The sequence below is a fragment of the Urocitellus parryii genome, chromosome 3 (assembly GCF_045843805.1).
Source record: "Urocitellus parryii isolate mUroPar1 chromosome 3, mUroPar1.hap1, whole genome shotgun sequence".
NCBI classification, from domain to species: Eukaryota; Metazoa; Chordata; class Mammalia; order Rodentia; family Sciuridae; genus Urocitellus; species Urocitellus parryii.
Window position 1 is genome coordinate 173,243,682 of NC_135533.1, and position 25,073 is coordinate 173,268,754.

Below are 25,073 nucleotides of genomic sequence, written 5' to 3' on the forward strand. Positions count from 1 at the left end.
GACTTGGGAAATTTTGGGCAGACAACTCAAAATCATGTGTTGCAAGAAAGACAGAAAACTCATTATCCTATTAGCAAGCTTCAGAATGTTCTTGTAGGCCAATAGTGTCCAGGAAACTCTGAGTATTAAACACAAGTATGGAACTTGCAGGCTGCAAACAGCTCCATTACAAAAGCATTTTTCTTAGTAGAACAATTTAAATCAAGAATTAGTTATACTTAAGACAAATATTTTAAACGTTTGCTTCCTTCTGGCAAAAAATGGAAGTAAAAAAATTTCCAATAGATACTGGACAAGCAACTGTGTTCCATTTAGATTTGCTTCTTAATCGCAGATTATAGCTTGGCCTTCATTTACTTCATTGTCTTATACATGCCCTAAATTCACTCAGAAAAAAAAATTTTTTAATTCCTTTAGTTTATGTCTATGCCTCCATTGCCAAATAGGATACTTTGTATTTAATAAATTATTGTTACCTCCAGACTTTTTTAAGGAGAAAATACTGGAGTCATAAGAAAGTATTTTTCTTTGAAAAGTAAATTTTGCTGATAGTATAATTCTAATTATTTTCTATTACGATGCATTTAAAATAGCTTCTCTTTTGTCAAATTCTAGTTTCTCAAAGGTATCTTTTCATTGTAATATCAACAGGGGTGGGGGATTATTCTAGCTTTAGAAATTTACTTTTAAAGCACATTTTTTAAAAAATCCCAAACCAAAAACCTCCCTTAGGGCTAAAGGCATTTGCCTTACTTTGGAAATGAACCCAGCTCCTTTCAGCCAAGGGATACTTGATACCTTATTCTTTTGCCTAGGAAAGGCATCCTAATTAAAAGACCAATAAATTAAATGCACTGAGAAAGGCAAAAAGATGCAGAAGCAAAACACACACCAGGGTGCCTAGTGAAAAACACAAGGCTCGTTTCACACGTTTGTTTGTTAGGTACCATCAAGTTAGAACAAATTCACAAGGCACAGCTGTTTTTGAACAAATGTGCTCAGCTCCTACCTTCATTTCAATGACAGTCTGGAGAGCCTTCGTCTTGGCTGGCTCGGGCTGAAGTTGGCTTCTTCGATGTAATTCCTGGGGAGGAACACGATAGAAATAAGCCTGACGGTTCATCCTTCCGTTACACCATGTCCTTTACACAGTTACCACTCAGCCCACTGGGTCCAGGTTCCGTGTTCACAGACATAAACAAGCCACAGGTGCCTCTTCCCCCACACTCTTCAGCATCCCTCCTGCCGGCAGCCTGCATTCTGGTGAAATGCTCCTGGCACATGCGCTATTTCTGAAACTTCCATCAATAATTAATGTCAACTGTGACAAAGCCAGCAAGTAATCATTGTCCAAATACTGTTCAACACTGGGGCTGATGCCCAGCCATCAAATCATAATTTACTAAATTACATTACTCTGCGCTCCCAACACAAACACGGCAAGGAAACAGAGGAAAGAAAATGACTAACGTGGTTGCAAATCCACTGCAAGCATGGCATTTTGCTAATGAGCTAGGTTTGAAATGAGCAATTGAAAACCATTTCAGTGCAACTGTGACACTTTTCAGAGAGATCTGATGAAACCCTGTGAATCTCTTGCTTCCAAATTTACAGTTTCCATCCTTGCTCAAAAAAAAAAAAAAAAAGCAACTGTGGGTGATGCTTATGTGTCAGGATGCCAAGAAATTAAAACTGGCATTAATATCAACAATGTTAGAAGAGAGACACAAATGGTTAAAGCCACATGTGAACCCAAGAACTCCTGGAATAATGAATGTTTTGGGGGGGAAAGAGCAAACAACATATTTGCGATTTTAAGCTTGAAGGCTCACTTTTGCATGCTCTCCTCAAAAGAACAGTTTTGTCAAGACTTTGAAAAGTTGTCTTGGCAGAAGGGAGAGATAAAGATAAGGCTTGTTCAGGCCATGCTTTGGTTGTTTTACTCATTTATGAGAGTGGGGAATGACAGGAATAAAAAAAGGACTCTTGCCTGCCCAGGCTGCTGGTACAGGTGGAGGAATTCCATTAAGATTTGTTTCTGCTTCCAAAAAAAATCAATTTAGAGTCAATATGGAGTAGTTCTATGCTTTTAGAACTACTGGTTTATAACTTGAAATGTTAAAAAAAATGGGGAGGTGGGAAAGAGGACTAATATAATTTCTAGCTTTTTCAAAGTAAGGGTATTTAAAGTTAACTGTCTCTACTACTACCATTTACTGTCACCACCATTTCATAAAGATAGGGCATATGAATGTAAAAATTACCATAACAACCAAATCCCACATGAAAAGAGAGTCCAAATAACCTTTTGATCACATCTTATTGTGTTGTCTTTTATGCCAGTGGCCTTAGAAATCTTGACCATGGACCAAGATGCACTTGTCCAGGGATCAGCACTAGGGAAATCATTCAGTCTGAAAAGATATTTTCTCCTCAAAGCCATTAGTAGTACAAACCAGCAATCTTATGGAAAACCTCCAATTTGAAAACCGTGCTTCCTAATTACATAAAAATGCTCTCACATCAGTTAGGACGTTTTTTCCCCCTAACATATTCCTGGAAGGGATGGGGTCAGTACTATTGAACCTATTTTTTTGAATAGAGAAAGAGATCCTGTGTGTTTGGGAGGCCCTGGGCTGCAATGAGGTGGGGATATAAGCATGTTTAGGTTCCCTGAAGATGGCAGAGGTTTTCCTGAAGGAGTGGTCTTCTAGGCAGTTGTCCTTTTTTAAGCACCTACAGTGTCCCTTGCACTACCTCTCTCTTGCAAGTCTTAGCACTACCAAATGAAAAAGATGTTCTATATGGTGAGTCCAGTGGGTTTCTGGTACCCATTTAAAAAACAGTACCCACCATGGCCAACTTCAAGTCACCTGAGTGGCATAACTGAATACAGAGTTGGGAAGTGCAATGATTTGGATATGGTTTACTTGTGTCCCCCAAAGTTTAATTTTTTAAGTATGGTTATGTGGGAAGGGGCAGGGCCCTTAAGAAATGTAGCCTAGTGGGAACTTATTAGGTCATTGGAGATACTGTCCTCAGAAGGGATTAAGGTGTTTTTCATGGGACTCTGGTTAGTTTTCATAAGAGGGTTTTTATAAAAGAGCAAAACTGGCCCCTCCCTACTCACTCTGTCTTCCTGTCTCTCCATGTGATCGTTCCTGCTCCTATGCACACCTACCATGATGTCCTATAGCCATAGGGGCTCTCCTCAGAGCCAACACCAGGCTGTTTGTACTTTTAACCTCCAGAACTATGAGCTAAATAAACAAGTACCTAGTGTCAGGCATATTGTTATAGCGATGGAAAACTGATTGATAATGGGCACAATAACACACCATTGTGTAGTGTTTTCTGCAGACACAACATATGTAATAACCTCAATATCCTAGATAACAGTAATGTAATTAAAAACTAATGAGTTTTGAGTTTTCATGCAATTTAATTATGAGTTTCTAAATTTAATTTGTAACATTAGTTGGTAGAACAAGTTTCAATCAGCTTTCATGAATCAGAACAACCCAGTTTTAGTACACTAGGGGGTAAATCCTAGGAGGACTTCAATGAACTTCATAAAAAGCCGCTTAGCCCTCAACATTACCTGCAACATTGTTGGAGTTCTCTGAACCAATACCATCTCATAGAAGAGAACATAGAAAATAAATCACTCAGAATTTTTCTATAGTAAGTGGTAGAAGAGAAATAACTTTCACAGATCATGAGGTCTAATATCAAGTGGCATCCAAATTATACTCAAAAAGAAAGACTGAGAAATAAAATCCATGATAAATTTATACCATGAATACTGTTCCAGAATAAAAATTTTGAGATAATTTGAGGAGAGAGGTTAAGCTTGCACAAAACAAGTAAAAATAATCAAGAACCAACTAGGCAACAGAGTGAAAATAAAAAACATAGGGTAAAGGCATGTGCTATTATAATTTCTGCCAAAAACAAAAATATTGTTAAGGAAAATTGTGCAATAAAAAAGCCAAACTTATGGCAATGGTTTAGCAAAAATGGAAACAGAGTTCTCTTTTCTAAAATTATACAAATTCTATTGTAATATAAACCAGCTCAAAATCCAAACGGGGCCCTTGTCCTCTGTGTCACTTCTTTAAAAAAAAAGAGAGAGAGAGAGGGAGGGAGGAATAATTCTAATTTTCTTAACTATCCTATTTAAGGATAGTTAAGAAAATTCCTAAGTTGTCAGGTAAAGAGGATTATAACCTAGTATCCACACTACATGGAATGTGTAAAAGTCCAATCTAAGACTTTTGTCCACCTCTAAGCACTAAACATAATTAAATAACAATGAAGAGGGGAAAATGCTCACTGTGCCTATGACAGAGGATCAACTGCCCAAAAAAGATTGATGCTTCTCTTTCAAAGAGTAGAGTTCTTGCCAGGAAGCCCATCACTACCACCCACACACCTTTGTATCTAGATGGGTTTTATTCCTGGCCAGAGGAATGTGGAAAGAAATGAAAAACTTGCCTTCCATAGAAACTTCCCAGTTAGTCCTCCACCCTCCCTCTTGTCTGCTGTCTAGAGGTAAAGGACTCCAAGACCCAAGAAGACAGCAAAGCCCTAAGATAAACAGAGCCTGGGTTCCTGAAACACTATTTGAAAAGGCTGTTGACACTTAACACCAGATGGGGGTATGAGTGAAAATTAAACTTCTAATAAGTCTCTGAGTTTCCAGCCTCTTTCTGTGAAAATCCCATATTTCTGCTTTAAAACCCTATCAGTTCTGTATTGTTCGTTGCTTTTGAATCACAAAAGAGATTTAGAGAAAGAGAAAGAGATTGTAGCATATGATCGCTTGCCAAATTTTTCTAAATAGATAGTAAGATAAGTTGGCTGCTATATGCTCTAACTATCCCTAACTACCTCAGAGAATCACCCATTGTGCACCAATCTTAACTCACGGATTTCCCTAGGAGCACCTTGTGTTCTCTCAAACAGGAAGAACAAGATTTAACTTATTCTGATAGATTTCAAATGATAGTATTAAGTCATCAAATACCGTGGCACTTAAAAGAGATCTGTGACCCAGAAAACCCTTAAGAATCAATTGGAATGTGCACGGTTTTGTAATTTTCCGAAATACCAGCTGTCCGTATTGCATTTTGGTTTTTGCCTTAACAATTTTCTGTTATTACAATTTATCTGTATAAATAATCATTTCCTACTCTTTCCCCCCATTTTATAGTGTTTTACTAAGCCTCCCAGTACATGGGGGGAACCCAACTCTATTTTAGGCCTCTTAAATATACAATAATTTTCTTCCTTCTGAAACATGTTTATTCCTTCAATTTGGGATAATCCTCCATGCTTTTATGCTGTTTTGTATACAGGAGTCATCAAACTGTAGCTGACAAGCCAAGTCCAGCCCACCGCTTTTTTGTTATTGTTGTTTTTAAATAGTTTTATTGGAATATTGCTATGCCTACTCATTTACATACTGCATATCAATACTTTCATGCTATAGTGGTAGAGTTGAGTAGTTGTGATAAAGACCAGATGGCCTGATAAAGCTGAAAATATTTACTTATATGGCCCTTTACATAAGTTTGACAACCCCGAGTGTAGGATGTCTTTAATACTCTTTCTAGCAATGTAAGGAAAGACATCTATTCCTCATGTGGTAGTTCAAAATTCACATTTTTTATATTCCCTTTATAAGGTAAAGCCTAAATATCTTCCCCTTCACTGTAGAATGGACACAATAATTCACTTGTAACAAACAGAGTGACATGGGTGACTTCTGTGGCTTGGGCATTAAAGATATTATAACTTCCTTCTTGTTCACATCCTTGGATCACCTGTTCTGGCCAAAGCCAGCTGTCACACTATGAAGCTATCAAGCTGTCCTATGGAGGGGCTCATGTGACATGTAACTGAGGTTTCTTGACAACAGCTATGCAAAAGAGCCATCATGAAAGTAGATAATACATTCTAAGTCAAGCATTCACAGAACTAGAATCCCTGTTCAAGAGTAACCATAATGATTATTACCATAAGCCACTGACTGCAGTAATTTGTTATACAGTCATAGATTACAAATATGTTCCAAGAAGGTCATTAGCTGACCCTCTGGACTAGTCTATATCCCATGCCTTCATATATATTCTCATAGCATTGTATACATGTTCTTCATATCATCGAATACAACTAAAGCTTTATACTAATTTATAAAATTGCATATAAGTGATTCACATATGTTTCCACTATTGGGGGTAAATTCCATGAGCACCAGGACTCTCTCTGTGCATTATATTCCCAGCAAGTAATATAGTGCCTGCTGAGGATGGATACTCAATAAACATTGAATGACTACTTAAATAGCATAGTATAAATGAGATTGTACTTATAAGCCTCTAAGTCCTACAGTACTCTTGAGCAAAAAAAGTCTGCTGTGAAAGATGATAATAGCTAATAGTTACTTGTACATTGCTATGCACTAAGCACTCTAAGTACTTTATGAATATTAATGTGTTTAATTCTCAAAATAACCTCCTTAGGAAGGTACTATTATTATCATGATTTTCCACATGAAACAAAAACAGAGAAGTTAGTGACTTTCCCAAGAAAACTTACCAAATTGCACTGCAGTGATTTATCCCAGGCAGTCTGACTCCAGAGCCTATGTTACTGATTGCCATGCTATTCAAATCATGTCTTTACATGTTTAGGCACACAGAACTGGGGAAAAAATTTTTTACCAAATATATTCATCTCTCTATATCTGTGGGTTCTGCATCCCTGAATCTAACCAACCACAGAACAAAAATATTTAGGGAAAAAAAAGTGTACTGAACATAAAGACTTTTCTTCCCTGTTATTATTCCCTAAATAATACATTATCACAATTACTTACATAGAACTCACACTGTATTAGGTATTGTAAGTAATCTGGAGGTTAAACTATATAGGAGGATAAGCCAGTACCATTCTTATATAAGAACGTACTTGAGCATTTGTGGATTTTGGTATTATTAATGGGGTCCTGGAATCAAAATTGTGCAAATACTGAGAGATAACTATATTAGCATCCTTTTCAGTATTTGACATACAAAGCATTTTAAAATAATATAAGATATTTGAATAGGGCCAAATCAATAGTTATACTGAACTTTGGATCCTATAGGCCTCCATTTCAAGACCCCATGAAGTATTTAAAGATTGATCACATACCAGGCCACCAAGAAAAACCTCAAACGGATTCTAAAAGGCAGACGTGTTACAGGTCACATTCTTTTCTATATAAGAAAGCAAGAAATTAATGATGCTATCCCCTCCATCTATTAGGAATGGGAACTTGGCCAAGTTGCTGAATTTTCTCTTCAGTTTGCTTGCCAGTATCATAGATACCTAACGGGGTGGTAAAGTTGAGATAAGCTTGTGAAATATCCAACTGGGCTGGCATACCATACACACTCAATGAATGAAACGCCTTTATTACTGTTGTTGCTCTTGAGTGGTATTATGTTTCAGTTATGACATACCTCAAAAGCTCATGTGAGACACAATGCGAGAATTTCAGAGGTGAAATGATTCATTATGAGAGCTGTGACCTATTCAGTGGATTAATTCACTTAAATGGATTAACTGTAGGCAGGCAGAGGGTGGCTAGAGGAAGTAGGTCACTGGGGCATGTCTTTGGGGTTTATATTTTGTCTTGGATGAATGGAATTCTCTCTTTTTCTTTGTTTCCTGGCTGTCATGTCTTGAGCTGCTTTCTTCTGCCAACCTCTTCCACCATGATGTTTTGCCTCATCTTGGGCCCATAGCTATGGAGTTGACTGACCATCGACTGAACCTCTGAAACCATAAGCTCAAATAAAATTTTTCCTCCTCTAAGTTGTTCTTGTCAGGTCTTTTGGTCACAGCAACAAAAGCCAACTAAAACAAATGGTTGTTAGTAGTCCTAAAAGCGTAGTAGAAATGTAGCCTGGCAAAACGCCTTCTCTGCCCACTTCTTCTGGGCTGTGATACTGGTGATCACTAATGCACTGCCACTAGATATAACTGAGTAATATAATTCAAGAAGTATCTACCGAAGACCCACTCTGTGCCAAGTAAAACACAGTCCTTGCCTTCTGGAGCTTTTGTTGTAAAGCATGCATTCTCAATGGAGTTGATATCATACCCAGAAGATTTAGGAAACAGCAAGTTGTCCACTGTTGTTGGAAAAGAAAGAGTGATGCAGAGAATGCTTTATAATGCTTTGCCCACCTTTATATTCCTCTATTAGACTCCTCTCTTGTATTCCTGAGTGAGCTAAAATAACCTCTCCAAATCTTATTTAGAAATGAAGCTAATAAATGCAGAAGGGGTAGATAAAAGATCTTGGTCTTACACAGGAACCTTCAAATTCTAAAGACAGGGAAATAGTTTCCATAGAAATACATAAATGTGATATAAACTTACCAGTAAATTATTTTTTTAGTTGCATACACACATAAAAATGGAAATTTGGGAGCTTAAGACTATATGATTTGAATCTACACACATACATTTCCACCTCAATTTGTTTTAATGCATAACTTGGTCTTTATACTACAGTTGCATTAAAAACTTTTCTCACAAATGTGTCTTGGTCCTTTATATGCTATGATACAGACAAATTAATAGAATGAGATACCAGCTTCATATAATTGGTGAATTGTGTTGGTAGTTTCCTAAAAGAGACAATGTAGTTATTCAATTCAGTAATTACTGGGCACCTCATATGTGCTAGACAATGCAAAGAAAAGAAAAAAAAAACACCACCCCAGGCCCTAAGAAGCTTGATTATCTAATAGAAAAGTGAACACATAACTAGAATACAAGATCGCAAATGTTAATCTCAACATGAACAGCAGCAGCCACCACTTACTACATACAGTCCTGTGCTTTCCTTCCCTTTTGGTTTGATAGCACAGCATCCCTAGAGGGAGGAGTTACCACCCCCATGGGAAAGGCGCAGACAATCAGACTCAGAGAGTTAAATAACACGACCAAGATCACAGAGCTAGTAACACTTGAAGGTGTGACCAAGGCCTGTCTGACGCCTAAGCTCACACCTTTAATTACTAACATAACACTTGGTTTATATTGCTATTTGTAGTCCCTTCATGCTCTGCAAACATCTAAGATTTTAACAGGTAACTAAATCTGACTTCTGGTTTGTTTCTTAGTTCGATTATAGGACTCTGTCATGGGAACAACATGCTATGGAATAGAATGAGAAGTTAAAACCCAGACCTGATGACAGAAGGAAAGTTATGGAAAGCTTCATGGAATAGTACAGGAGGTGCTTAATCTTAGCCCACCTTTACATTCCTCTTGTACTCCTGTGTGAGCTGAAATAACCTCTCCAAATCTTATATATAACTAGTGTTTTTCTATTCATTTGAGAATATAAGCAACATATCACTCTTCCTATGCTGATAGCTTTCCAATTACTAAGCAGTCACTACCCACTCTTTCTCTCATGACAGTGTCAGGTACTCTTACCAGCATCCTGAGCATAAACCCCAACCTGTGTACCTGATCTCATCAGATCTCAGAAGCTAAGCAAGACTGGGCCTAGTTGGTACTTGGGTGGGAAAACACCTGGGGATGCTGGGTGCCACAGGCTTTGAGCATGACACTAAGAACCACAGAGGATTTTTTTTCCCAGGTTGTGAAAACTAATAGATTTCCCAGCTGGATTTTACCACTGCGTTGGAGTTGTGACTCTATTTTACCTTCCATTTTTCCTGTTTGAACTAGAATGTCTGTTACTGTAATTCTATTTTTGCCTCAGCGCTATCCTTTTGGGAACAGATATCTATTTCTTCAGTTTCATAGGCCCACTGATAGAGACTTGTACCCCAGGAGGTGTACTTAATGGATTATATCCAGGGTGTCTTTCATACAAGAGATCATTTAGAAGATAGGACTTCAGAACTGATCAGAGTTAGATGAGAGTTTTAGAATTTATGTTAATGCTGTAATAGGATAACCATTGGGAACTGGGGAATGGGATGAACATACTTATCATGGGGGGATGTAAATCTCTGAGAGTCAAAAAATATATTGTAATAGGCACAAATAATTCCCTTATCAAATATGTTCACCTATTTCCAAAACCTGTGAATGTTACATTATATGACAAAAGTTTTAAGTTTAAAGACATTAAAATAAGGAGATTATCCTCAATAATCTAGGTGGACCCAATCTCATCATATATGCCTTTTAAAAGCCAAGAACTTTCTCTGATTAGAAGTGAGGGTGATGCGGCAGATGGATGAGAGAGATTTTTAGCATGCAAATGATTTGATGTTGCCATTTCTGATTCTCAGGTGTAAATACATGGCAAGAACCATAGGAGTCCCCTAAGAGGGTAAAGTGGTCCCTTGCTGATAGCCAATAAGAAAATGGGGCCCCTAAACCTATGAATACAAGCAACTGGCTTCACCTAATAATCTAAATGAGTTTGGAAGCATAACTGATCTCAAAAGCTTTGATTTGGGACCTGTGAGACTCAAGAGTGGAGGATTCAGTTGGGCTGTGCTATACCAGGACTTCTGAGCTAACAAGCTTGTGTGAATTTAAGCTGCTAAACTTGTAATAATTTGTTAAGGCGGTAACACAAAATTAATATAATGTGGCTAATTTTTCAATAGCCTTGGGGCATCCTTGTAAGGTAGTTTTTTCTACATTGAGCTGAAATATATTCCCATAAAATGTCCACACACTGGACTCATTCAAGGACATAAAGAACAAACCAAGTTCACCTTCCATAATGACAGCTTCCTGATCCAAAAAAGTCTTTCCTACTAAAGAGTATTATTCTGTCTGTCTTCTATCCATCGTTTCTTACACAGTGTTGTATCAGACACTCTCCGCAACCCCCTTAGTCCACTTCTATGTCTCACGTCAGATTTCTAAGAGGCAGTGTCCAAGATTGGGTCTTTTATGCAAGTGATTTATTAGGGGAAAACCCAAAGGGGAATCTATAAGGGAGAGAGAGAAGCCATATAGAGAAGCAAGTTAAGCAAGGATGTTGTTGTATTTCAAATCCAGTCAGAGCCTGAGTCTGTGGGTAGCTACATAGAATGAACCATGCTGCAGTCTGTCCCATCTTGAGTCACGGGGGATAGGATTCCATGCCCCTACTCTAGGCAGCCACTGCCTATGCGCTGTCAGGCACTTCAAGGCAGGAAGAAATTTTTCAATCCCTTTACTGGCACACCTCCAGTAAAGGTGCCAGGTGTGAGTCACTGACAATAGCACCACAGCCACCAGAAAGTGAACACATTTTCCCAGTAAAGGGGGTGCTATCATCTGTTGTAGTCCAAGATTCAGAGGATATACACAGAACTCTAGGTACAGTCTAAACCCACATGAATTAAGTACAATAGGAGTCCATTTCTCTTATTTTAGATCAGTGGCATTAAAACTTTCATTTTAGCCATACAATCTTTCAGATGTGTTTTCTTCCCAAATCCAACGTGAGATATGCATATATATTCATTCTCTCTGTCTTGTCTATCTGTATGTCTGTATGTATTTGTGTCTGTCTCTAATTAATTAAGCATCTACTATTTGGCAGACACTGTGATGGGTCCTAGAGATAGGGAGGAATTAAGACAAGCATGTTTGCTGCCATCAAGAGGCTTCCTGCCTGGTATAAAGGCAGTCAGAAAAAGGTAGAGAAAGAAGCTTAAAACTACAAATGCACACAAGTAGTAAGTGTTATAATGACAACAATAATGAGAACATGCCGAGATAGAAAAAGAGAGGGAAACACAGGTCCACATAAGGTCTGCTCCCCAAACATGTGATAAAATGCCAACTTGCTAGTTTTGCACTGAACTATCAGTTAAGGGACTTTATTTTCCTGTGCCATTATCTCCCTCTAAAATGTGGTAGTTAGGGACGGTCCGCCAGAGAGGGTAACATTCAAATAAAAACCTGAGGATGAGCAGGAGCCAGAATGTGAACACCCATAAGAAGCATGATCCAGGTAAAGGGAACAAAGAAGTTTAAAAAAAAATGTAGATCTTCTATAATTACAAGAGTGGCAAGGGGAGGAAAGGGCTGGAGCCCACCCACTCAGTCCATTACAGGGACCCCTGAGCTATCTTCTTAGAACTCCAGGGTTCCTCAAATACCACATGAAAACTTCCTTCTGGGTATCATACTTTGAGTCACAGATTCTGAAACAAGATTAAGAAAGTGTAACTTTCTGTCTGTGGGCCATTAGGGACCACCCAACCATCATTCTGTTTTCCTGGATCTTTCTCTTCCCACCGGGCCTCTTCCTTCTCCAGGACTTGAAGGCAGCATGAGAGGGAAGGCCTAGCTGCTTCACAGCTCCAGCCAGAGGGCCCATTTTAGAGATGCCAGCAGGGGATGGCATATGAATCAACAGCATGTTCCCTGTACACCCCCACGGTCCAGATGGCTGCAGATCACAGGAGTAGAGGGTGGTTCCTACGCAGATGACTTCCCTGGCTGGAGATATGTGCCACACTTCAGACCATGAGGTAGTGGTGATGGTGGCGACATTTATACAGAAAAGGGCAGTCTTTCGTTTGCTGCAGACTGTCATTTCAAATACTCGTCTGTAACAGAATCGTACAGTATAAAACACTGAGGGTTTACAAAATTGGGAAGTACCATTAAAACTTGCTGGTCTAACTTCTCACTTTCATTCAGCTCCTGCACATTCCCTAGTAAGTCACTAAGATGAAGCTCGAAAGAGTTCACATGTGGGCAGTCACATTTCTATGAAGCAGCTCTGAAAGTTAAAAGTTCTCTCCTTAAACACATTAAATCAAAACCTGCTCCCTCCAACTCTTTTCCCTTTGGACTAGATCTTCATTATATAGGATTTAATAATACTTACACTGGCCATTCATGGCTTTCCATGTCCTGAATACTGTGCTAAGTACTTAACATAAATTTTCTCTAACCTATACCTCAAACTTAGGAAGTAAGGATTTATCCTATCCCTGGTTTTCAGAAAGAAACCTGAGCCTCAGGAGTAATGGAGCAGCCCAAGACCAGAGCATTAAAAATCAAAGCTAATATTTGGACCCATAATCTGTCATTCTCCAAAACACAACCAAGTTCTTGACATGTACACTGTACAGCCCCCAGAGAACAAATCTTTTCCATAAGATAATTCTCCTAGTATAGAAATCTGTCCCGCCTTCCTAAGTATTTTTTTTTGTGTGTGTGAAACACCTCTAGGTTCTTCAGTCATTCTAATTTTTTTTTAGTTGTTGATGGACCTTCCTTCCTTCCTTCCTTCCTTCCTTCCTTCCTTCCTTTCTTTATTTCTTTCTTTATGTGATGCTGTGAATCTAATTGAACCCAGTGCCTCACACATGCTAGGCAAGTACTCTATCACTGAGCCACCACCCCAGTCCTTGAGTCACTCTTAGTGGAACGTAAGAGCTCAAATAAGAACCACACTGGTGACCCATCTCTGGAAAACCTCCAGTATCTAATCTTCCTAAAACACAGTGCCAAAAACTGGTCATTCCATGCACAGTCTGACAATGGCAGAATCCATGGAATCCCTCCTTCCATGTTTACTTAAGCAGTGAAAAATTGAGTCAGTTGTATAGACAGCTTTGAACTGATGTTATGCATCAATCAAGAATGCTCCTTTATCAGAAATGGTACATCCCTAAATGTATGGAACAAGGTAAGCAGTGCAGTATAAGGCAGTGCATGAAGAAGCAGGGAACAATCCCCCCCAGAGAACTGTCTGACACATGAGTGGTCCTTGGTATCCCCTGTGGAACTTCCAAATATTTGGCTTGCAGACACAACAGATGAAGGCTTTTGGGCCTTCATTCATGTTCTGAACTGGAGCTTTAGGGTTGCAGATGGTGAATAAAACCAGTTGATGGTGCCTGCAAGCCAACCCTACACCTGCTCTAAAACCTTACTGGCTAGCCTTCAAAGCAGATTATATGCAAGTCTGGATTATTGTCTTTGTTTACCCTTATTATTTAATAAAAAGTAGTGGAAAACTAGAAAAAAGGACTGATGTAAGTGAGAACAAGCACAAGCCAGAGGATTAAGACAGGTAGCATTAGTAATTCTGTAGTTAAAAATGATTCTTCTTTAGCATGAATCTGACACTTCAGCCAGGTAACTAACTCCTTTTCAGGTATGAGGCTCAGTAACAAAATTATCAATGCTACCAGAAAGTGATCTCTAAAGATCATGTCAATAATATAAAATATAATGTTGCATTTTAGAACTCTTCCACATCTCTAGGAACAGTGGTCTCTTTCTCCTAAAAATCATGTAGATGTAATTACTGTTTTTTGAATTCCAAACCCCTTCTGGCTCTGTCACCTGCCTAATATGAAATCTAGGACAGGGTGCTAGACTTCTCTATAGCTCATGGCCTCATCTGTAAATGGGGATAATAACTGCACCCATCCCATTGGGTTGTGGAGATGAAATGGTTACCAGGTGTAAAGCCAGCTGGTAGCAAACAGTGCCTAGAAGTCAGGCACCTTGGGAATATAATAGATATCAGGCATTTAATGTTTAATATTCAATTGTATGATTCAAGTAAAAAGCTAACACCTCCTCACAGTCTGGAGTCCAGATAAGCATTGAGAAATGTCAACACAGGAATTACAGGAAACTGGAAACAGAGCACACAGAGTCTGCAAGGAGGCAGAAAGAGTCACAGGGAGAGGATGCCCAATAAGGCAGATGGTCCCTTTTTGCAAAGTGCTAAGAGGTGAGAGGCAGCCTAGGTAGCAGGGCAGTGGATCAACAGGTAGACTTCTGGCACAAGCAGAGACCTTGCTGGGCAAGCTGGCAGCCAAAGGCAAGTAGGAAGGCAGCAGAGGGGAAGCCCAGGGAGAGCTCTGGGATCCTAGGTCCTAATCTAGAAACAAGAGAAATAAGGTCCTAAGCCAGGACCTGTACCTAGAGAGGCCACCCTGCAAACTGTAAGTGGGCAGTCTCACTAACCTAACCTCTACCATGTGGCATACCCTTTGGCAAATGGCTGAAATAATAGTACCTAACATCCGTTGGCAAGTGCCCTGTCTAAGCCTGAACCAGTTCAGGTCTTCTTCATACTCTCTCTCATACAACCCTCACCCCGTAACTCCATGAGGTCCTATGATTATCCTCATTTATAAATTAGGGGAATAAGGCCCAGCAAGGCGAAGTAACTTGGCCGAGAGCTCAGATAGCCCAGAGCTGGTTGGATGGATAGATGGAATAAGGTAGCAATGATGTCCCAGACCTGAGGTGGAAACCATTTCCTAGGAAGGAATTGAACATCACTCCCATGATAACTGGTCCAATGTTCTACCGGTGCAGTCACTCTTCACATATCCCCAACACAGTAACAAGGTCCTAATCCCCCAGGATGTCCTTTCAACAGAAAGCAAATTCCCTTCATTCATTGTCATTTTTCAAAGGCCCAGTTCAAACCCCATCTTCTGCACAACACTATATGTGCACACACAGGCACATAGTGTTCTCTCTTCCCATCTTGGACTTTACTTTTATTTCTATTAGAACATTGACAATGATAGTCAATATTTCAGGATGATTCTCATGTACCAAGTACTGTGATAAGAGTGTTCTATGTCCTTTCATCTTCATAAAGATTTAAAGGCAAGAAAACTAGACGACTAACCTAAGACAACACAATTCAGATTCTTCAGCCTGTCTTCTTTATCATTATAACCCAGATCTTTCCAACATTCTTTATTTATGTCTTCCACAAGCTCTGGGACAGCTAGGCAGAATGTGGCACCCAGATCCCTATAACTCCCCCATGCCCTGCATATGGTTGACATCCCCCACTATTTGCAAAATTTCGTTGACTTCCTTAAATTCCATCCACATTTAAAATGAAGCTAATGGTCCTAACACAGCTTGTTGTGCAGTAAATGCTAATTATGAGATACAGAAGATAAACAACTACCTGAGAAATATTGTATATAATCCCATTTGTATTCCATCCATTTATTTCTAGTCTTTTGTTCCAGAAGTTTAAAGCAATGTTTAAACCATATGACAATACCCCATGGGGCATGTTATTATTCCCACTTAATATCTCAGAAAATTGAGGATCAGAGAATTCATGAGCCTTAAGTCAGGGAGGCTCTTTGAACCCTGGTCTCCCTGAACACTGAGACCATACTTTTCAGTTACATGGGAAGTAGAGGCAGAAGTGGAAATCTCCACAATTTGAACTCAATGCTGTGTTACATGAGCCAGGTGAATTGTCTTCAATGAGAGATGTGATGAGACCTTAGCTTGAGATACAGATGAATCTGAAGAAGGTGATCTATTGGCCTCAGTAATCGCCCAAGGGATGTTTGAGAGCTTTGGAGACTGGATACTGGCAGGCCTTCACTCAGTTCTCTAAGTAACACACCTATTTGATACTGAGTACCAAATAGTTTTCCATAAGGTCTCCTAGTAAGTAGTACTGCCAAGGCTAGCCATTCTTCCAAAGGAAGAGAAATCCTTTGAGCAGCCTCTGCTTATAAAACTACTATACCATGTTTGATTTTCCTTAATATAAAATGATACATGATGAATTTCTTTTTTTGTTTAAAAAGAAAATTCACTAATGCAGGAAATGTCCATGATAGTTTAAATGAAAAGAATAATTTACAAAGAGCATAGTTTATGTATTAATTAAAAATTATAAACTATATTTAAAAAGTAACTGAAAAATATAAATCAAAATGCTACAAGAAATCACTTGTAGGAAGGATCATAAGTAATTTTTGTGTTTTTCCTATGAATCTGTACTTGCTAAACTAGCCAAACTGAACAAACATTAATTTTATAAGAAGAGAGTTGTTTATCTTTTTTAACTTTCAAGCTCATTTTCACTGTGACAAGAACTCAAGGAGGCAGATACAACTATTTTCTCCATTTTTCAGGAGGGAAAATGGAAACTCCGAAATGTTAAGTCACTTGGCCAAGGTCTCAGAACCTTAGTTTGAATCCAGGGGCCAAAACCCGTTCAAACTCTGGTGATCACAAAAACATCAGGAGCAGAAGCATGACTATAGAGAGAGGTTCAGAACATTCTAACACCTATGGTCCTACCTGGTATTCACTGCATTTTTTGTGTGTGAATTAGGAAGGGCTACTACCTCTACCCACACCCACCACCATCACCCTTCTGCAGTGCAGTCACTCTGCAGACCAATAAACTGAGACTCAGGGGGGTAAATTAGTTTGGGATGATGATCCAATAAAGGCAACTATCAGTTCTGTTCAAATTTTCACTGCTTTAATGTCTACATTTTCCACTAACCCACAAGTTCCCTAAAGACAAGTAAAGCATCTGTCTTGGTCATTATGGTATCTGGAGCACTTAACAGGTGCCCAACATACGTTAGGCACTCATATAAAGTTTTCCTGAGGAGTAAAAGGATAAAATTCAGGGGGAAAAAAGTGTGTATTGGACAGAACAGTATTCTCCACCTTCCCCAATAGATACCTCTACTCAAAACCTGTGAATGTAATGGTTTTTAGAAAAAAAAAAGGTCTTTGTAGATATAATTAAGGATTTCAAAATGAGGTAATATTGGATTATTAAACTAGGTACAAATCCACTGACAGCCAGAATCCTTGTAAGAGAAAGGCTGAGGGAGAGTTGACATGGAGAGAACAAAAGCCCAAGCAGACACACACAGAAGATGAAGCAATTCGAAGATGGAGGCAGAGACTGGAGTGATATAGCCACAAGCCAGAAAAATATAGATGGCTCTGCGTGGACAGAGGCAAAGAGAGGAGTGAGTGTGGCCTCTAGCCAAGGAACACCAAGGAATGCCAATAGCTACCAGAAGCTGGAAGTGACAAGGAATTGCTTCTTCCTATAGCCTCTGGAGGGAATGCTGACATCTTGATTTCAGACTTCCACCCTCCAGAACTTTGGATTCGTTTTTTGGTTTTGTTGTTGTTGTTTTATTGTTTCTTTTTAGTTATACATGACAGTAGTACCCATTTACACAAGCATGGAATACATCTTATTCTCATTAGGGCCCCAATCTTGAGGATATACACAGTGGTGACATTCATTGTGGCATATTCATTCATACATGTACATAGGTAAGTTATGTTTGATTCATTACACCATCTTTCCATTTCCCATCCCCTTTCACTTACCTTCATTCCCCTTTGTCTAATTCACTGAACTTCTAATTTTACCTTCCCCAGCTTATGGTGGGTTAATTTCCATATATCAGAGAAAAAGTCTACCCTTGGTTTTTTGGGGATTGGCTTATTTCAATTAGCATGATAGTCTCCAGATCCAACCATTTACCAGCAAATGTCTTAAAGTCATTCTTTTTTATGGCCAAGTTGAAAGGTACCTAGGTTGGCTCCATAGCTTAGCTATTATATACTGTGCTGTTATAAATATTGATGTGGCTGCAACACTGTAGTGTGCTGATTTTAAATCCTTTGGATATATACAGAGGAGTGAGATAACCGGGTCAAAATGGTGGTTCCATTCCTAGTTTTTTGAGGAATCTCCATACTGCTTTCCAGAGTGGTTGTACCAATTTGCAGTCCTACTAAGAATGTATGAGCATACCCTTTTCCCCACATCCTCATCAACATTTATTGTTACTTTTATTCTTGATAATTGCCATTCTGGTTGGAGTGAGGTAAAATCTGTGTAGTTTTAATTTGCATTTGTCTAATTACTAGAGATGTTGAACTATTTTTCATATATTTATTGACTATTCATATTTTTTTCTTTTGAGAAGTGTCTGCTTAGTTCCTTTGCCCATTCATCAAATGTATTGTTTGTTTTTTGGTTTTTATTTGTTTGTTTGGGAGGTATTTTTTTTTTAAGATCTTTGCATATCCTGGAAATTAACACCCTATCTGAGGAGCAGATAACAAAGATTTTCTCCCATTCCCTTCACTTCAACATATCAGCTCAGGAACTGACTTCCTTAACAAGATTCCTAAAGCATAATAAGTAAAATCAAAAATCAATAAATGGGATGGCATCAAACCAGTTGCAAGTGGCAAAGATTTTCTTCTATTCTGTATGCTCTCTCTTCATGCTCTTGATTATTTTCTTTGCTGTGAAGAAGCTTTTTAGTTTGATGCCATCCCATTTATTGATTTTTTTTTTCTTCTTGAGCTTTAGGAGTCTTGTTGAGGATATCAGTTCCTGAGCTGACATGTTGGCCTACATTTTCTTCTAGTAGGGGCAACCCCCTCCAGAATTCTGGCTGAATAATTTCTGTGGTTTTAAGCCACCAGGTTTGTGGTCATTTGTTATCACACTCCTAAAAAGTATAAATATAGCACTACCAGAACCATCACATACATCACAGTTCACAACACATACAAACTTTATACCTCACTCAACCTTCACACAGGCCTGGAAAAATATAAGGGTTTTAGGTCCAATTTTCAGATCAGCACAATGAATAAATAGTTGAATTTGACTGGTACAGGGGAAAATGTAGGGGTAAAGAGACAGCCTCTTCATATCAGCCTTAAATGCCTAAGGGGGTCACTCAGACTTAATGTAAGAGTTTCAGAATCACAAGATCAGAAATATGCTCCATGAGATGACAGGCAACAACCTGGGGCTGAGAAATTGGAGGAAGGAGGATCAGGGGGCTATTTAGTAAGTGGGGAAACGGAAGGCTATGAGCACGGAGAGCAGAGAGACATCATGATGGTGAGCAGCTAACACTATAGTGCCTAGAAGAATAACAACAGCAGCTGTTTACAGAACCCCTAGTACAGGCCAGGTCCCACCAAATACTGACAGACATCACAGCACTTCCAGTTCTCACAAGAACTGAGGAAGGGACTTGCCAGTGTTCTCATGTTCTAATTGTTTTCATGTTCTAATGCAAATCTGGAGAGGCCTGAGCAGAGGAGGCCAGCTTTTACTTGGCACCTGACCTGGGTGCTTGCTTACCCCACAAGGTGTGACTACAGAGAAATAGTTTGCAAGTAGCTGCTGGTGGAGAGGCACATGGCTAACAACATGCAGATGAAAAGAGTCACAAGTTTGCTACCACAAAAATGTTGAGATTTTCTTTTTTTCTTTTTTCCAAACAACACTTGGAGAAAAGGTGAAATGTAGCTGTACTCTCACTATCAGAGATAGCTCTGTCAACACTCTGGCATATGTTTTCCTGATCTTTTTATCATGAATGTGTATATGTAATGGAGTGTGTGTGTGTGTGTACATGTGTGTGTTCTCTTTAATGAAAATGAGACAATAGTCTCCATGCCATGCACAAACCTAGTGTATGCACTTGTCATTAAGTCCTAATAGGCCGGTAACACCTTGATATAAACCTGACCAATGGGACAGTGGTGGGGACTAAGGGCACTAGGTAAACAAGAAGAGTGATTCTCTCTGGGGAGGAGGAGTATTTTATCAGTGGCATGGTGTAGAAACATAAAAACAGTATGGTTATACAAGTATACCAACTTTTAGTCAGCTAATTATTGTTCCTAAATCCTCCCTGGACAACCCACACTGTTATTGCCTATGCCTGGGGAAGGCTACACCCACGCCACCCGCCCCCCCCCCCCCACCCAGCAAACTGCTGCAGTAAAAAAGATGGTGATGTGGGTGGGGGCCAACACGGGGAGTTGTTCTCAGAGAAGAGGGTGGCTCACCAGCTAGGCAACAAGGCAGAAGGGACACCCCACACTCTCCTCAGACAAAGGAAGAAAACCATCCCCCACTCTTGCCTCACAGAAATCTTGAGGAAACACACAATACTACGTCCTTAGCAATCATGAGAGAAAAGTACCAGAGCATGCAGATTTAAAGTAAATGAAAAAGACCCCTTCTTCCATGGAGTCCAGACAATGGCATCCACCATCAGACTGTTCCCCTCTTAACTTACTCCTGAGTAACAGAACTTTCTTCTTCTTTCTTTTTATTTTGTTGTTGTTGTGTTTGTTTTTAACATATCAAAGACCAAAACTTGATGGGTAGAGTAGGCACACACCTATATCCCCAGTAACTTGGGAGGCTGAGGCAGGAGGATGTTAAGTTCAAGGACAGCCCTGGCAATTTAGTGAAATCCTATCTCACAATAAAAAGGACCAGGGATATAGCTCAGTGTTAGAGATCCCCTGGGTTCAATTCTTAGTACCTTCACACACATACACACACACACACACACACACACACACACATACATACACACACAAACACACACCCTTCTTGAGATGAGTTATTGGGAAGATATAAGGGAAATTGAATAAACTGCTTTAAAACAATCAATCTGTCCACAAAGACACTATTGGAATTCAGCTTCTAACAACTATAATGGCATAATTTTCCTGTTGGCCATTCCCTTGAAATAATAATTGAACTGGCAAGTCCCTTCCTCATAAACACTTTCATCATCTCTGGCTTGACAAAGTCTAGCTACTGAGCCACAGATAAATGTTTCTTCAAGATAGTAAATCACGAGCCATATGTTAGAAATTATCCTTATGCCCCTATAAATGGGACTATACCCCCTTTTGTCCTTTCCTAAACAGGGAAAGGGATTTTTGGCAGCCAGACTCATTTTGAATCCCTGGGAATAACACTACTAATCCCCAACATGACACTTTGAAGCCTGAGTCATATTTCATAATAGTATTTTCATTGTCTATAGAGATCTTGTGTATAAAAACAGATTCACAATAATGTAAAAAGACAGTTGTGACTGAGCTCTAGTCACCTCAGGTGTGAAAAAAGCTAGTGGTGTTGACTGTGAAAATGCCTGAGACCCAGCAATCATCATGAGAGCGCAAAATATCTTCATGGAAAAACCCAAGCTTTGGGCTGGGGATGTGGCTCAAGTGGTAGCATGCTCGCCTAGCATGCGTGAAGCACTGGGTTCGATTCTCAGCACTACATACAAATAGAATAAAGATATTGTGTCCACCTAAAGATAAAAAAAAAATATTAAAAAAAAGAAAAGAAAAAAGAAAAACAAGCTTTGAGCCAGGCGTGGTAGTGCACACCTGTAATCCCAGCGGCTTGGGAAGCTGAGACAGAAGGGTTGGAGTTCAAAGCCAGTCTCAGAAAAAAAGTGAGGTGAGACCCTGTCTCTATTAAAATATAAAATAGGGCTGGGGATGTGGTTCAGTGGTTGAGTGCCCCAGAGTTCAATCCCTGGTACCAACAATCAATCAATCAATCAGTCGACCAATAAGTAAAACCCAAACTTTGTAGACCCCATGGTCTGGATTCAAATTCTATGTCCCTAAGTTCTAGGTGTGTGGCCTTGAGCAAGTAACTTAACATTTCTGTATTTCAGCTTCAGCATCTATAAAACATGAATAAGTAATAGTAGTTGCTTCACAGGTCATGAAAATTAAATGTGATAATACAAAGGCTTTTGAATTTTTGGATCACAGTTTTCTAACATATAGAATAGGCCTACTACCATAGCAAATAACTTAAGTCACAAGTTATTTGAGTCAAAGTTTTTATAGGACAGACCTAGAAGTAGACTATTCACTTTTGCACACATTTCATTAGCAGCATAGCCACCCATCTTCTATGTGGAAGATGCAGCACATTTGTGTTCCCATAAAAAGGGGCACAAAATACTGGTTGTGCAATAGCAATTTATACATGTATTTACAAAAACAAAATTCGCATGAAGTTATTCCTCCACAGAGTACACATGAGAAACACTGACATTTTTGATCTACTCTACTCCATTCTAATCCATCTAATTTAAAACAGGCTGGTAATGACCCAAATAGTTGATTATCACAGTCCACTAGTATTTTTCAATTCTCCATTTCTCAGCAAGTATTTGTTATTATTGGCAATGGTGGAGACAGTGGCAGTGAGCAAAAGGACAAACTAGAGACTATCAAAATGCAAAAACTTCTTTGCATTTAGTTACAAGACTTAACAATGATGACAGGAATCAGTCTTTACTTCAGGTGTTAGGAGTCAGAAACGCACATCTAGAAACAATGATCAACTTCTGTCATCCAGGCTGCATTTGTAACCCAAACAAACTAGAATCACACATTGTAGGACCTTATAGAAATAAAGATGCACACATAGACAAGGATTGTTAAAAAGGGTATATAGAAGACGTAAAGAAGGGGCCAAGATAAGGGGGGGAAAAAAGAAGAGGAAGATATTTGTCCATTCTGGATATTCTGGATATTCCAGAACAAGCACAGAGCCCAGAAGCATCAGGCACTGCTTTCTCACTGAGTGAACAAGTGACACACCAGGTTTTGTTCTTCATATTCTTGCCCCAGAAATCCCTCACAGTCCATGCATAAGTAAGTGCAATGTTCTTCCCTGGATGTCTCAGTCTCTTAAAGGATTTCAACTTCCTCAGAATAGTCATGGGGAGGCTTGGGTTAGACAGGATCTTATATACATTTTAATGGATACCTGGGGATGTCCTGGAACTGGCCTGACCAGAAGCAGGAAGACCAATGAGGAAGCTGCTGCAGTAACAAGTAGAAGACTGTGGCCTAAGCTAAGGCAGAGATGGTAGGTAAAGAAAGCAGGGCTCTGAGTCACAGAATACACAGAGGATCAAACTGGTAGGTTTTAGTGACTGATTTGGAGAGAAGAAAAAGTCTTAGTGGAAGATACTCAGGTTTCTTAGATCAATGATTAGATGAAAGTGCTATTGGTTGAAATGAGAAACATAGAAAGAAAGAATCTGATTAATTCAATTTTTGTACAGGTTGTGTTTGAGGCACCTGAAGCTCAGTCAAAAGATGTCCAACTGCTGTTAAAAATAAGGACTGGAAATAAGATTCAGAATGTGGTGGAGACCCAGATTTGGGAATTATTAGCAAATTAATGATAGATCCAGACTATAAAGACATCAATGACTACCACCACACTTTCACTTCCTTTGCTACCAGCCTCATGTACAACTGTTAGAGTCTGTAAACAAGTCAAGATGGTGCCTGGCATTTTGCAGAGGGAGTGGTTTGTGAAGTAACGCCAAGGAGCCATTAAGTGTGGAGATTCCGTATTGGTTGACTGCTGTATCTACTTTATGTTAATTAAGATAAGCTGTGTGTAATGTATATATACCCCTCCTGTCCTACAATAAATGGCTCCCACTCCAGCTGTATCAATCTACACAAGTTGCTCGTCACAACCCCCCCCCCCTGCCCCCTGGTTATTTTGCTGCAGCCGGACTGCGGCATACAACAGATGGAGCAAGTAGGATAGTTAGTGGAAATAAGCTTACATGTTCACTAGACACAAGAGGAAAGAGCATAATGTCCAGGTGGTCTTGGACTATGGTTCAGTCCAAGCTTATTCATTCATCTTCTATTTATTGAGTATCTACTATATGAGAAGCATATGCCAGGAAATGAACAAATCACGGTAAACAAGAAAGAGATGAGACTATTGGGCAAGGCATCTGAAAATGAGGAAATCAAATTTTCAAAACCAAATAGTCAAGAAATGCTATGAATGAAATAAATGAAATGTTGAATCAAAGAATACCAAGAAAAGGGAAGGAGCTACCTGGATTACAAGATGAGAAATATCTTCTCTTAACAGGTGGTATTTAAATGGAAACCTTGATGATGAGAAACAACCCAGTAGAGCAGAAGTCACAGAGGGAACTAGATTTTTAGATAAAGGCAAAGGGGAAAAAATGGATGATTATAAGGCTGATAAGTAAATGTTCTGGATCTTAGAAAGCAAGTGGGTGTGATAAGGTCAGATATTGAGAAGGAGTTTGGATTTCACTATAAAGGCAATAGAGAGATATTAGAGGTGTTTAAGAAGATGAACATGATATGACTTTTTTTTGTTCTTTTTGGATATACATGACATTAGAATGTCCTTTTACATATTCTATATACATGGAATGTAACTTATTCTAATTAGGATCCCATTCTTGAGGTTGAACATGATGTGGGATTACACTAGTTGGGTATTCATATATGAACATAGTAGAATGAATTAGACATGAGTTTCCTATCTTTCCCTTTCCCATCCTCCCTTCCTTCCCTTCATTCCCCTTTCTCTAAACCAATGGAACTTCTATTCCCTGCCCCCATTGTGTGTT

At 39.1% G+C, this 25,073-nt stretch overlaps 1 protein-coding gene across 1 annotated transcript in view; it reads right to left on the reverse strand.

Moving 5' to 3' along the window:
- Erc2 (ELKS/RAB6-interacting/CAST family member 2) overlaps nt 1-25,073 on the reverse strand; it is an 808,331-nt gene that overhangs the window by 554,621 nt on the left and 228,637 nt on the right. Inside the window, exon 4 of the mRNA XM_077796473.1 lies at nt 1,010-1,084. Coding sequence (XP_077652599.1) covers nt 1,010-1,084 — 75 coding nt within the window. The remainder of the gene's footprint in view (nt 1-1,009; nt 1,085-25,073) is intronic.